Here is a 14902-nt window from a genome sequence, read left to right on the forward strand (position 1 = left end):
AATGGTTAAAGTGAAAATACCTAAAATCGAACTTAACCTGTCTTTAGTCATGTTAGTAGTCCAATTCAATTAATTTTAAAATGCAGTTCTCTATTTATCATCTAGAAACTAAAAAAAAAAAAAAAAAATTTCACCAATCGAGTACCATAACTTTGGAACTGTAAAAGTTCTGACCAACATCTACTGTGCACTTAATCTAAAAATTGCTGGTTTCCACACCTAATAAATCATTTCAAGGTATCCAAAGTTAAAGGTGTAATTATATTATAGGTATATACCAGTATGTAGTTGATTTTGTTTGAGGATGTATATTTTTTATCTTACATACAGTTTTTACCTGTAGAATTTACCTTGCGTCATATTCATCATCATTATATGCAGCTATGTATAGTGTTGCAGTAGCTGGAAACATCAATCCTTCCTAAAACAAAATATGAATAAATAATTATATATTTCTCAAATTCTTATCTGATTTATACTATTATTGACCAGTTGATTATTTTTGTGATAATCATTATCTACAATATTTAAATTAGCAATGTAAATTACATCTTTTCATTTTAATGTCATTGCAGATATTGGCAGTATAAAAGTTCATCATTTCATCTGTAATCAAAAATATAAATTTATTGTCATAAGACAAATATATAAATTTATCATTTATACATAAAGATGCTTTATAAAACAAATAACAAGGCAAAACTTCATATTCTGGACAATTCTATAAGTAGGATAGAGAATGGAGAACGCTAATTTATACATTCAAACACACCTACCCTGATATACTCACTCATTACAAAGATTTTCAATTGACAGATATAAGACATGTTTTTCGTCTTAAAATGTTTTAAAACAAATTCTATTTTCAACAAATAGACCCTTATACCTTCCAGTCTCTATTTTCAAAGAAACAGTACCATTTGCTAATTTTGCAGATGCACATCTATCATGTCTATATTTTCCAGGTATATTTTTTAATAAATAATTTTCTTCATCACATTCATTTTTACATAATCTACAAGTACGTAGTTTGCTAGGCTTGTTTGATATGAAATCGTTACACCATTGTTCTTTAAACTTATTAGAACAGATATTCTCAATATCTTATAACATGTTTATCAATAATTATATTAATATTGCAGAAATGTTCCGTATTCAATTACAGACATTACAAGAGAGACAACAAGAGGCTCTCAACATGCTCAAGAGCCTGAATCGCTCACCTGGAATTTTTTGCTTAAATCTTTCATCAATGATTATTTTTGTTTTTCAATATATACTAATGAATGGCTTAAAACTTCCATTGAAATGTTCTTTGTATCTGTCATATTTTCTTCACAATCAAAGAAATGCATTTTCCCCCTATGTTTTATTTTAGCCATAGTGGCTATGTTTCTTGACGTACAAGAAAATAAAATACAAAATTTATACTAGATACTCTGAAACTCATTCAGCCTAATTTTTGCTGAAATTGATTCAGCAGTTTCAAAGGAGAAGATTTTTTAAAGTAAGCAAACTAAATGAACAAATTGTGAAAAATTGATTTTAAAGGGCAATAACTCCTTAAGGGGACAATTGACAATTTTGGTCATCGAACTTATTTGTAGATCTTACTTTGCTGAACATTTTTGTTGTTTACAGTTTATCTTTATCATTAATAATATTCAAGATAATAACCAAAAACTGAAAAATTTCCTTAAATTACCAATTTAGTGGCAGCAACCCAACAATCAGTTATCAGATTCAACTGAAAATTTCAGGGCTGATAGAACTTCACCTAATGAACACTTTAACCCCATGTCAGATTTGCTCTAAATGCTTTGGTTTTTGAGATATAAGCCAAAAACTGCATTTTACCCCTATGTTCTATTTTTAGCCATGACGGCTATGTTATTTGACGAAACAGTAAATAAAACACAAACTTTATTCTAGATACCCTAAGCATCATTCAGCTTAAGTTTGGTTGGAATTGGTTCAGTAGTTTCAGAGAAGATGTTTGAAATAGTTTACACCAGACGGACGATGACGGACGACGACAGACGACGACTGATGCCAAGTGATGGCAAAAGCTCACAGTTCCGAAACCTTAGTAAAAGTAGAATACTCAAAACTGCCATTTGCTTACATTTAACAACCTCATGACTGTAAACTATGCAAAACTTTTTAATCAAAGGACCAAGTCTGAGAGGATTGGGCTAAATAATTAACTAACTTTCATTCAAGCATAGAATGGTAAATAGGAAAAGATAACTTAAGACACATCAAACAATCTGGTTTTAGTGGAGCCCTCTGGTAGAATATTTTTAGAAATATTTATATATTGGAATAAATACAAACAATCATAAAAGTAAAGTTTAAAGAGCACTTTGCACAAATTAAATAGATATAAAACAAATTTCTCTTCCTTTTGTTTTTTTCTTTTAAGCAGGGAATTATTCAGTTAAGGTGGTACCAAACACCTTGACTAAAATTAATTTGGCTTGTTTAATTTTCATAAAATTTTGTCAAAATATTTACTTTGACCCTTTGACAAAAATATCAAAATTTCAAAAACTTAAACCACACACTTTTAAAAATTTCATTGGATATATAGCAGTTTGACAAACACTAGTTTTAATCATTGAGAAGCTTAATATTTCCTTAACAGAACGTGATTAAAACGTTCAGCTGATTTTTACAGAGTTATCTCCCTGTAGTGTTATATACCACCTTAAGTTAATGCTTTATACTCTAATCTGAGTACATGATCAATTAATAAATCTTTCTAGCTCTAACCTGAAGACACACATACCTTTTTCAACCATTTATCTCTGGTATCAATAACTGACTGCAACATAGACTCATATAACAAGCAGTAACCCTGCAATATACATATTAAAAAAAAAGATATTCTCCTAAGAGTGTGTGACATAAAAATTAAGCAATAAGAGTGTGAGACATAAAAATTAAGCAATAATCTTGGAAAACAGTTAACGGTCCAAAAATGCAAAACCTTTTCTGAAATGGTCTATTTTTTAAATGTTTTATTTTTTATCATCAGCATATATGTCAGAAAATTCTTTTCTCAATCGGGGGGAAAGCTGAAAACCATACAATTTATGGTCTTATACTAGAAATTTAAATAAGTAAATTGACCTTTATACCATTCTTGACACTATAACTCACCATCCATTCACTGACAATAGCATCTAACTTTTCTGGAAAGGCCACATCCTGTCAAAAGAAAATTTTGAGTGAAAAGTGTAAATACAATGGAAGATCAAAGCAAATAAAACAAGAAGTTGCATGTATTATTGTGCTAACTATACCACACTCATAATTCAAAGTAATAGAGATAAGAAGGCAAGTACTTGTCAGATCTGAAAAGTGCTTACACCTTACAACTATAAGAGATTGATAGAAACTGTAAGTAGCAAAATTGTTAAGCACAATAAGATCTACAAATAAGTCATATGACAGAATTGTAAAATGACTCTTTGTAGGAACAAATATTCTTGTTGCATTGTACCAATTTATTTTTGCAAAAATGCAAGGTGAGAGATACAAGCTCTTTAGAGCCCCTTGTTTACAGTTATTAGGTCATTTTAGATTTGGGCTTTGAATCCTCTTATTTGTCATAGAAAAGAAGGTCACTAGTGAACTGGTTTTTGAGAGATAAGTATGAGGATCAGTTACCTTTACTTATGAATGTATCCCCCAAATGATGAAGATCAACACACAAACAAAACCTTAATGTCACTTTTTAAAATAAGGTAATAAAAAGAGAAGAACAATCATTATGTTCATAAAAGATAAAATCCACTGAATGCTAAACACATTCATTTGTTACAATTGCTGTTGATGGATCAAATCCCAGGGTACAATTTTTTTAAACTAGATTCCCTAAGGAACAATTAGGTAAAACTTTATCACATTTAGCCCGACCTGGAGGAGGAGGATTTTTTTTAAAACGTCAATGAGATAGATTGATAAAGAAGAGGACAACTGACACCAAGTGATGGCTATAACAAGGGCCATGTGACATAAAAAAAATATTTCCAAAGATTGTTTCTATTGACAAAAAAAAAAACCCAACTGAATTTTTAACTGTACCTGGTACTCTCCCAGTATCATACAAAAAAAGAAAAGAAAAAAGTTACTGACAGGAGAAAATAGGATAATTTAACAAAATATAGTTAGCCAGCATGGAAAAAAAAAGTACCACAAAAAAAAGCATAATAATGTTGCAATTTTTGTTGCTTTTGACACCAAAAGAATCGGTCACTCTTAACAACTAATTTTTTTTTCAATCGCAATTATGGAAAAACATAGCCATATTATATGTGCTAGTCTTTATCTCTCTTCAAACTGATAGATATGCCTCAAGGTTAATTAAAACTATATGCACTATACTTTCAATTAGAAAAATTAAAATTATCAAAAACACATTTATCAAAAATAAACACTTTCAAGCACAATGAACTGCTTATTTATCAATACACATCATGTCTAACAAGCCCTTCAGTTTTAACATCAAACATTTAAGCATTATTTCCTATTACAACCAGCCACCCCACCAAAAAAAATTCTAAAAAACAGATCACATAGAAAGCAAATATGAAATTTAATAATGGCACTTAAATACTCGTCTGTGAAATAAAGGTGAGATTTATGCAATTTGTTCAATTTACACTGAAAACAACTAACATTGATTTTTTCTTCATTTATTTGATTCATTTCACCTAAACAAATATTATTTTCAAATTTTCCATATTTGTTTAAACCATCAAACGGGACAAAGGAGACTAAAAATAATTAATCAATTGCAAGACCAGTCAAAATGATTTTTTGATAATTTTGAACATAATAGGTTTATGTATCTGAAAGAAACTCAAAAATATTTCTAAATCCATACAGAATCATTGGAGAACAATTGGTGTCTACTGCTAATGTGGTCATTGACATAAATTATACTAATAATCAATGGAAATGGACGTAATTATCTTCTGATAAATTCATCATCTTTGTGATACACATTAGTCAGAAAATATTATTCAGACTTTATAATACCATAATTACTTATATCACATCTATTACTGTAACTAATTATCATCTATTCAGATATTTTTACTTAAATCATTTTTAGATTTATAAATAACATGGAATGAGGTGATTAATATCAACCTTTGATAGATGAAGGCTAATTCGGGTGCTTCATGATATGAAAGATAAACAAGGCAATATCTAATGTAAAATATCTTTTTCAAATACATGAAATAGATGGGCAGAGGTTCTTTATAGTAATTTCCCTTGATTTGGGAGATTTAGTCTGTTTATTCTCCATGATGAGGAGAAGTTCAGTCTGGTTTTCCTCTAGATGGACAGAGATTTCTCTAGTTATTCCTCTTGATGGGGAGAAGTTAAATCTGGTTATTTACCTAAATTGGCAGAGGTTTCTCTAGTTATTCCACTTGATGGGGAGAAGTTAAATCTGATAATTTACCTAGATGGGCAGAGGTTTCTCTAGTTATTCCTCTTGATGGGGAGAAGTTAAATCTGGTTATTTACCTAAATTGGCAGAGGTTTCTCTAGTTATTCCACTTGATGGGGAGAAGTTAAATCTGGTTATTTGCCTAGATGGGCAGAGGTTTCTCTAGTTATACCTCTTGATGGGGAGAAGTTAAATCTGGTTATTTACCTAGATGGGCAGAGGTTTCTCTAGTTATTCCTCTTGATGGGGAGAAGTTAAATCTGGTTATTTACCTAGATGGGTAAGAGGTTTCTCTAGTTATTCCTCTTGATGGGGAGAAGTTAAATCTGGTTATTTGCCTAGATGGGCAGAGGTTTCTCTAGTTATTCCACTTGATGAGGAGAAGATAAATCTGGTTATTTACCTAGATGGGTAAGAGGTTTCTCTAGTTATTCCACATGATGGGGAGAAGTTAAATCTGGTTATTTGCCTAGATGGGCAGAGGTTTCTCTAGTTATTCCACTTGATGAGGAGAAGATAAATCTGGTTATTTACCTAGATGGGTAAGAGGTTTCTTTAGTTATTCCTCTTGATGGGGAGAAGTTAAATCTGGTTATTTACCTAGATGGGTAAGAGGTTTCTCTAGTTATTCCACATGATGGGGAGAAGATAAATCTGGTTATTTACCTAGATGGGTAAGAGGTTTCTCTAGTTATACCTCTTGATGGGGAGAAGTTAAATCTCGTTATTTACCTTTAAATTGAGAAGAACTTGTTTGTTGTAATAAGGAGACATATCCAGAAGCTTTAAATCCCTTGGATTATTCTGTGTAATATTTTAGTTTTTGTAAATATGGTCTTACTTTTACAGTTAATTTACAATAAACATAACCTGTGAATTTCAGCTGGCTAAACAAATGCCATGTGGTGCTGTCAAAAACTAGTTACAATCTGGTGTTTAATGCCACCTTCAGCATTATTGGCTATATAGTGGCAGCCAATTTTTAATATTGGAGAAAGTTGGAGTGCCCAAAGAGAACCACAGACCTTCAGCAGGAAACTTCAATTAAAATTGGAGTTGAAAGCACAGGTCTGCCATGTGCTGGGTTACAACTATCAACCTCAGGCTAGTGATACAGTAGATGAACTACTTAAGACAACACTGCCATCGGGACCCTTATTTCCCGCTTTGGATAAATGGTAATCAATAAATAAATTTATCATAATTAAATGTTTGTTATTAACAATTGATTAAAATGTTCAATTCAAATTATGTTATCTTAATTCATACTAAAACTGTAAATATAAGATTTAAATGCAGTTTCCATTCAAGTTTTAACAAATAGGAAAGTATAATGTGACATAGCACGTTTTAAGTAATAAACACTCATAAATAAACTTGTTAAAAAACTAAAGTATAGCACTAGAAATGATTGTTTAAAAATGAAATAAATTATTTTTTATCTTCTTGTTGCTGTAGCTATTGAATTAAAGGAACCAGTTCTGGTCCCTTGGAAATGTATCTTCAGAGTCAAATTCAAGATTCATGACTTAATTTATTAAAAAATTCCATTTTTGTAGATGTAGAGTCTGGTAATAGCTGTATTGAGAACCTACCTCTGTTTTTTTGTTGATGACTGTTATTCTGTTGGATAACTTATTTTCTTCTACTAATGATTCTGTCTGCTCTGCCATGCTGCTTGCTTCTATTGCAAATACTACAAAAATAGTATAAAAGAGTCTTACATTATAGAATATTTCTTCTGCTGATATATAGTTTGAATTAAAGAACCTTAGTGAGCACGCTCACATACCCCACGTCCCCACATTGTCACTGGAGAAATAAAATAACTGTAAGAAAAAAAAATTGTATAAGAAAAAAAAATTGAATCATAATTTCCTGTCGATATGCACATCTACATAGTATGTCCTTATTATCTACAAAGTTTCATGAAATTCTGTTGTGTGGTTTCAGAGGAGTTGCGATGACAAACTGTTGCAGAGGTATATTGAAGCAAATAAGTTCAAAGGGGCGTAACTCCTAGAAAAAAAATTGAATCGTAATTTCCTGTCGATATGCACATCTACGTAGTATGTCCTTATTATCTGAAAAGGTTTCATGAAATTCTATTGTGTGGTTTGAGAGGAGTTGCGATGACAAAAGGTTGCAGTAGTATATTGGGCAAATAAGTTCAATGGGCGTAACTCCTGTAAAAAAAATTGAATCATAATTTCCTGTCGATATGCACATCTACGTAGTATGTCCTTATTATCTACAAAGTTTCATGAAATTTTGTTGTGTGGTTTCAGAGGAGTTGAGATGACAAACTGTTGCAGTAGTACATTAAAGTAAATAAGTTCAAAGGGGCGTAACTCCTAGAAAAATAATTGAATCATAATTTCCTGTCGATATGCACATCTACGTAGTATGTCCTTATTATCTACAAAATTTCATGAAATTCTGTTGTGTGGTTTCAGAGGAGTTGCGATGACAAACTGTTGCAGAGGTTTATTGAAGCAAATAAGTTAAAAGGGGCGTAACTCCTAGAAAAAAATTGAATCTTAATTTCCTGTCGATATGCACATCTACGTAGTATGTCCTTATTATCTGAAAAGGTTTCATGAAATTCTATTGTGTGGTTTGAGAGGAGTTGCGATGACAAAAGGTTGCAGTAGTATATTGGGCAAATAAGTTCAAAGGGGCGTAACTCCTTGAAAAAAAATTGAATCGTAATTTCCTGTCGATATGCACATCTACGTAGTATGTCCTTATTATCTACAAAGTTTCATGAAATTTTGTTGTGTGGTTTCAGAGGAGTTGAGATGACAAACTGTTGCAGTAGTACATTAAAGTAAATAAGTTCAAAGGGGCGTAACTCCTAGAAAAAAAATTTTGTTGTGTGGTTTGAGAGGAGTTGTGATGACAAGAAACAGGACTGACGGACGGACAGACGGACAGACGGACGGACGGACGGACGGACAGACGGACGGACGGGTCAAAAACATTATACCCTCCGCAACTCGTTGCGTGGGGTATGATAAATGTCTTCTGCATTTATGGTTGTAGTGGTACTACTTCTTCTTCAAATACTGAAACATGGTGTGATTATTGTGTATATGAATTAATAATATAGTGTAAATATTTCTTCTGAATCTAAAGTAATATTATGTAATCTTTTCTTCTAAATACATAGTTTAATTATATCTTCTCAATCTACTGTAATGCAGTGTAAACTTTTCTTCTAAATGCATAGATGTTTAGCAAGGAACAACTAATCAATCTAAATATTTCTTCAAAATATACTGATGTACAGTGTAAACATCAAATTTTACATGTTCTTCTACATATACTGTAACCATGGTAACCAGGTAACATATTGTTTTCATTTCTTCCTCATTGCTGAAAAATGGTGTTAGCATGTCTTCTCCATATATATCTCATTTCCGACCGTGCGAGTATAGCCAGTCACGGTTGTTAAAAACTTCCATCATCATCATCTCAATATATTGTCAACATTTTTTTCAGCATACACACTATACTGCAATGCCGATCAAGATATCATGTACCGTATATCCGTTTATTTTCTTGTCAGGTTTTGTTTGCTGTTTGGGCCTGAGATGAGGCAGTTGGATCTGTGCTGTTCATCATTCACATTTCATGGCTTCATACAATGCATTTTGATGATCAGTAAAATGTAAGCATAAGGTTAAATATCTACCACCAAAATAGCAAAAATAAGACATATGAAAATTTCCCAATATACAATATTAAAAAATATTTAGAAAAACAAGCATGTAAAAAGTACTCAAAAGCAGACTCCTGCAAAACAGTCAAACCAATGTGACACCATAACATATAGTCATCTACACGTCATATCCAACCAAATATGAGACAAACCAGCGGCAGACATTTAATGACAATTGTTCACAAAATATGCAGTACAGAAGTTGATCATTACTTTCTCCTTCAACAATAATATGAGGTGGTTCAATAAATGTAATATCCAAATTTAGGTAAATAATCAAGTGTCAGACTGCCATTTTTTTAACCACCATTCACTTTAGTTTTCAATTTGTATTTATTTGAATGTATCGATTATAAATATCAACTAAATGGAATAGTAAACAATTTTCTTCACGGATATAATTTTATTGAATTTTCTGTAATAAAATTTTGGAAATCATTTTAAATTAAGGAATATATTTTCCTCAAGCTTAGCTCTGATTCCTTGCCCAAATTTTACCTTACCCTTTTAGTCCCTTTTGGTTTTATCAGCTCTTATTGGTTTGAATTAAGTTTTGGATTTCAAATATTTTGGCCTCTAGCATCACTGAAGAGACATTGATTGTCGAAATGAGCATCTGGTGAAGCAAAAGTGGTACCGTTTAAGTTATTATTTCAACAAACCTTTTTTAGCACCAGCATGTACACAAAACACGCTGAGAATACCTGTCCCTGCACCAATATCTGCCACAGTCTTTCCTCTTATCTTCTCATAATTCTTCAGTATAGCATATCTATAAGGTAACAAAACCATGAGTGGAAATGCTGAAATGACTCTGCTTCACAATTAGTCTATAATCTGTTAAATGTCCATAACATATAGGAATGACATTAGACTTTGAATAAATCATTCCATACCCCAAATGTAGTTGACCTACTGCTAACAGTATCTGAGAAACAGGCATAAACAGAAAACTAGAGGCTCTCAAGAGCCTGTATCGCTCACCTGTATTTACTGGTGCTTTGGAAATCATGTAAAATAAGGTTAAAATCATAATTAATAGTATTAGATATTAGATATTATAATGATATCTAAGATAATAACAAAAAACTGCAAAATTTTTGTAAAAATACTAACTCAGGGGCAGCAACCCAACAAAGGGTTGTCGGATTCGTCTGAAAATTTCAGGGCAGATAAATCTAAATCTGATGAACATTTTTGCCACCTGTCAGATTTGCTCTAAATGCTTTAGTTTCAGAGATATAAACCAAAAACTGCATTTTACCCCTATGTTCTATTTTTAACCAAGTTGGCCATGATGGTTGGAAGGCGGGGTCATCGGACAAATTTTTTAAACTAGATACCCTAATAATGATTATGGCCAAGTATGGTTAAATTTGTCTCAGTTGTTTCAGAGAAGAAGATTTTTGTAAAAGATAACAAAAATTTACGAAAAATTGTTAAAAATTGACTATTAAGGGCAATAACTCCTAAAAGGGTCGACTGACAATTTTGGTCATGACAACTTATTTGTAGATCTTACTTTGCTGAATATTATTACTGTTTACAGTTTATCTCTATCTATAATAATATTCAAGATAATAAACAAACACTGCAAAATTTCCTTAAAATTACCAATTCAGGGGCAGCAACCCAACAACAGGTTGTCAGATTTGTCTGAAAATTTCAAGGCAGATATATCTTGACCTCAAAATCAGTTTTACCCTTTGTCAGATTTACTCTAAATGCTTTGGTTTCAGAAATATAAGCCAAAATCTACATTTTACCCCTATGTTCTATTTTTAGCCATGGCGGCCATCTTGGTTGGTTGGCGGGGTCATTGGACACATTTTTTAAACTAGATACCCTAATGATGATTGTGGCCAAGTTTGGTGAAATTTGGCCCAGTAGTTTCAGAGGAGAAGATTTTTGTAAAAAGCTAACGACGACGGACGACGGACGCCAAGTGATGAGAAAAGCTCACTTGGCCCTTTGGGCCAGGTGAGCTAAAAATGACCAATGAACAATGAAAATGAGGTCATGTGTAGCCTTAAGAACTTAAATTCAAGATTGGTTAACCACTAATCAAAACAATTGTTTCCCAGATCAGGATGTTTGTTAAATTTATTTCCCCATAAGGCTCCATTATGTTCTAACCTTAAAGGTGGCTCAGTCATTTTGTAACATTGGGTCAGGAGACCTCATTCTAAAATCTTCATTGATCTTACTTCAAAAGATATCCTTATAAAACAGATGAAAATATAGTTAAGTACAAATAAATCAATCAATCATTTAATTCATTTTCACATTAAAAAAGGGGAGATTGCAAAAAAAAAAAAACCATCATAGAATGGTAAATAGTAATGTTTACATTTATATACATGTACATCCCAGTTTTCCTTTACAGGATATTATCTACCTTTTGAAGGTTTGAAAATAATGGTGATTATGCATGTTTAAGTTTGCTAAAAATAATTAGCCAAATATATAACTGTTGTGAAAATTGTGCTCATGCCAATGCCCCATTATTGTTTAATTAATCAAACTCAAATTATATTAAGTAGTTATACAAAAGTAATTAAAAAGAGAAAAAATCATGATAATACAGCAAATTAAGCACAAGGCAGACATTACTAGATTGATTGCTGTAATAAATCTTAACCTTGAATGAATTATTAACAAGACTTCTTGTGTGATCTCTACGAACCTGTAGGCATTTGTACGAACAACGTCACTTAACATCTCTTCGTGTATCGATATATCAGCATAACTTCTGAAATTATTAAGGTAAACATTGGAATACAGATAATGGAACCTGTAATGAATAATTAATATAAAGAACTTTAATGAGCTGAGATCATCAAGGACAAAATATCTCAGGTAAATATTGGAATAATAGGATGAGACTCAGCAAGTTGAAGCAGCAACATATGCGCGAAGAACAATAATGGAGAATTATTAATAATTTTTTGTTGTTTTTAAAATAAATTTTTCTTTTAGGCCCCAACATGCAAGTTTTTCATCCATCTTCTCACACAATGAGATAGTTGGATAACAAATATCATTATTATTATAAATGTTGTGCTCCAAAAAGTTGTTTAAGAGAACAATAACTTTGCTAGAGCTTAAATATATGGTACTGAAACATATTTCAGTATTTTGAAGGCTTTATGTTGACCCTTTATTCTGTTTTGTTTGTTGTTTTTTTTAGATTGCTGTTTCAGTAATGTGTTATCCCTTATCTCCCATTTTAATCTTTAGTTGCAGGAGTTTCTTTGGAAATGTTCCCTATTACTGAGCATTATTTTAAGGCAGTGCTTCATGCACAGATAAACTAGATGTGTAGCATGCATTAAAAATAAATTGAAGCCAAATTTTAGGGGTAATGTTATTAAATGTGTAAAGTTTTGTATTGGTGGTTTATTAAATGGCTTATGGTGTTAAAATCCCCATTTGTGACAGGGAACTCACAGCTTATCCTTCTGGAGCATCTATGTTCTCCCCATTTATTTGTAAGGTTTGCCTTACCAAATTTCTACTTTTTGTGTTTTATAGACTGTTGTTTGTCCCTTTGTATTTTTTTTGCAATGGTGTCTTCTTACTTTTTTCTGCCTTATCCTTTTTTTATTCATATGATTTACCTCCCTTTACAATGACATTTTCATTTGTTTCAAGTTTTTGAATATTTTATAATTCATATACAGCCCTTTGATGGTGTAAACTTCCCAAAAAAACGTGTAATGGTGTATGGCATATGGTGCAATGGTAAAAAGTGTATGGTGCCATGGTGTATGGTGTAAGGGGAATGGTGTAATGGTGTAACGTGCGATCGGGAATGGTGTACGACATTTAAAACTATGCAAAATATTGATAACTGATTTTTAATTTTATACATTAATTTACAATATTGTGATCAAAATTCGTTTGTTAGAATAAACAAATAATTTTGTAGTCGCACGCTTTCTTTGAAATTAAATTGCATTATGGTGTAATGTGTAAGGTGTATGGTGCAAAGGTGTAACGTGTGTGGTGTAATGGCACAGGGTGTATGGTGTAATGGTGTATGGTGAATGGTGTAATGGTGTATGGTGTTAGTGGGAAGTTTACACTATCCAAGGACTGTATCATGTTCTGTATTTTGTTCAACAATTAAATTGGTTGTATATCTATACCCACGAAAGCGTTGAAAATAGGTAACCTAAAAATAGTATCAACACTTTATCATATTCATTTTCAGTGGTGTAATAACATTTACTAGGAGTGTTTCAAAATTATATTATAAATGACAAAGAGTGCACACACCGTAATGTTTCTCCTGCTTTACTGACCATTGATTTTATGTTGAAAGTCTTAAAGATAAAAGTTTTAATACAAGTATCACATCAGCTTAATATCTTTAAAGATCCATGACAATGAGGTCAAGGTCAGATAAATCCTGTCAGACAGACATACACACCTTACACTTATTCAATACACCAAGTATAGTTGACATATTGCTTATGGTACTGGTAATTGAAAAACAGACCAAACCACAAAAACTTTAACATTGACCAATGAATCATGAAAATGAGGTCAACTTTTAGATACCTGCCACACAGACATGTAAACCTTACAGCTATTCCATACACAAAATAGCTGACCTATTGCATTTGTATTGGAATAATAGAACATAGTTCCAAGGGGACATTGCACATATTTTATTTGTTCATGGTCAACAACTAAAAATTTGTTTTTGTTTTTTTTAAACATTTTTAAAATTATCTTAAAAGTTGAAGACTTAAGAGCAATTTTTGATATATTTAGAATTTCCAAGGGTCATAACTCATTAAAAATATTTGATTGTCAATTATTTTTGAAATTGTCTGTGACATTGCTGATATTAACCTTTCATATGAATTTGATAAAAAAATCTGGCAAAAATTGTACATGCGAGAGAGCTAACAATGCAAATTTCCATATAAGTAATATTTCTTAGGGGCGTAAGTCTTTCAAAAATAATTGATCGGCACTGATTTTCAAACTCGTCTGAGTCATCGCTGATATAAACCTACAATATAAGTTTCATAAAAATCTGGCAAGAATTGTACAAATGAGAGCACTAAGTTAACAATGCAATTTTTCATATTATTAATATTTCTATGGGCCATAACTCTTTTAAAAATTATTGATCTGCACTGACTTTTTAACTCATCCAAGACATTGATATAAACCAACAATATAATGAAGTTTCATAAAAATCTGGCAAAAATTGTACACATGAGAGTGCTAACAATGCAATTTTCCATACAATTAATGTTTCCAATGGGCATAACTCTTTAAAAATTATTGATCGGCACTGATTTTTGAACTCGTTGGAGACATCGCTGATATAAACCTACAATATAAGTTTCATAAAAATCTGGCAAGAATTGTACACATGAGAGCGCTAACAATGCAATTTTCCATACAATTAATGTTTCCAAGGGGGCATAACTCTTTAAAAAATTATTTATCGGCACTGATTTCTGAACTCGTCCGAGACATTGCTGATATAAACATATGATATAAGTTTCATAAAGACTGGCAAGAATTGTACACATGAGAGCGATAACTATGCAATTTTCCAACTAATCAAATTCAGATGAACCCTACATTTTAAGACAGACATGTACACCTTAAAATCATTCCATAAACCAAATATACTTGACTTATTCCTTATAGTAGTTGAAAACAGACCAAAACTACAAACT

The 14902-nt window shown here is 31.6% G+C and overlaps 1 protein-coding gene across 1 annotated transcript in view; it reads right to left on the reverse strand.

The window, feature by feature from the left end:
* Nucleotides 1-14902, reverse strand: part of LOC127708548 (protein arginine N-methyltransferase 6-like) — a 46938-nt gene that overhangs the window by 8201 nt on the left and 23835 nt on the right. The window contains exons 3-8 of the mRNA XM_052213458.1: nucleotides 11881-11946; nucleotides 9857-9966; nucleotides 7066-7166; nucleotides 3166-3213; nucleotides 2792-2860; nucleotides 351-421 (exon numbers count right to left, since the gene is read on the reverse strand). Coding sequence (XP_052069418.1) covers nucleotides 351-421; nucleotides 2792-2860; nucleotides 3166-3213; nucleotides 7066-7166; nucleotides 9857-9966; nucleotides 11881-11946 — 465 coding nt within the window. The remainder of the gene's footprint in view (nucleotides 1-350; nucleotides 422-2791; nucleotides 2861-3165; nucleotides 3214-7065; nucleotides 7167-9856; nucleotides 9967-11880; nucleotides 11947-14902) is intronic.

Source organism: Mytilus californianus, unplaced genomic scaffold, assembly GCF_021869535.1.
Source record: "Mytilus californianus isolate M0D057914Y unplaced genomic scaffold, xbMytCali1.0.p SCAF_1, whole genome shotgun sequence".
NCBI lineage: Eukaryota > Metazoa > Mollusca > Bivalvia > Mytilida > Mytilidae > Mytilus > Mytilus californianus.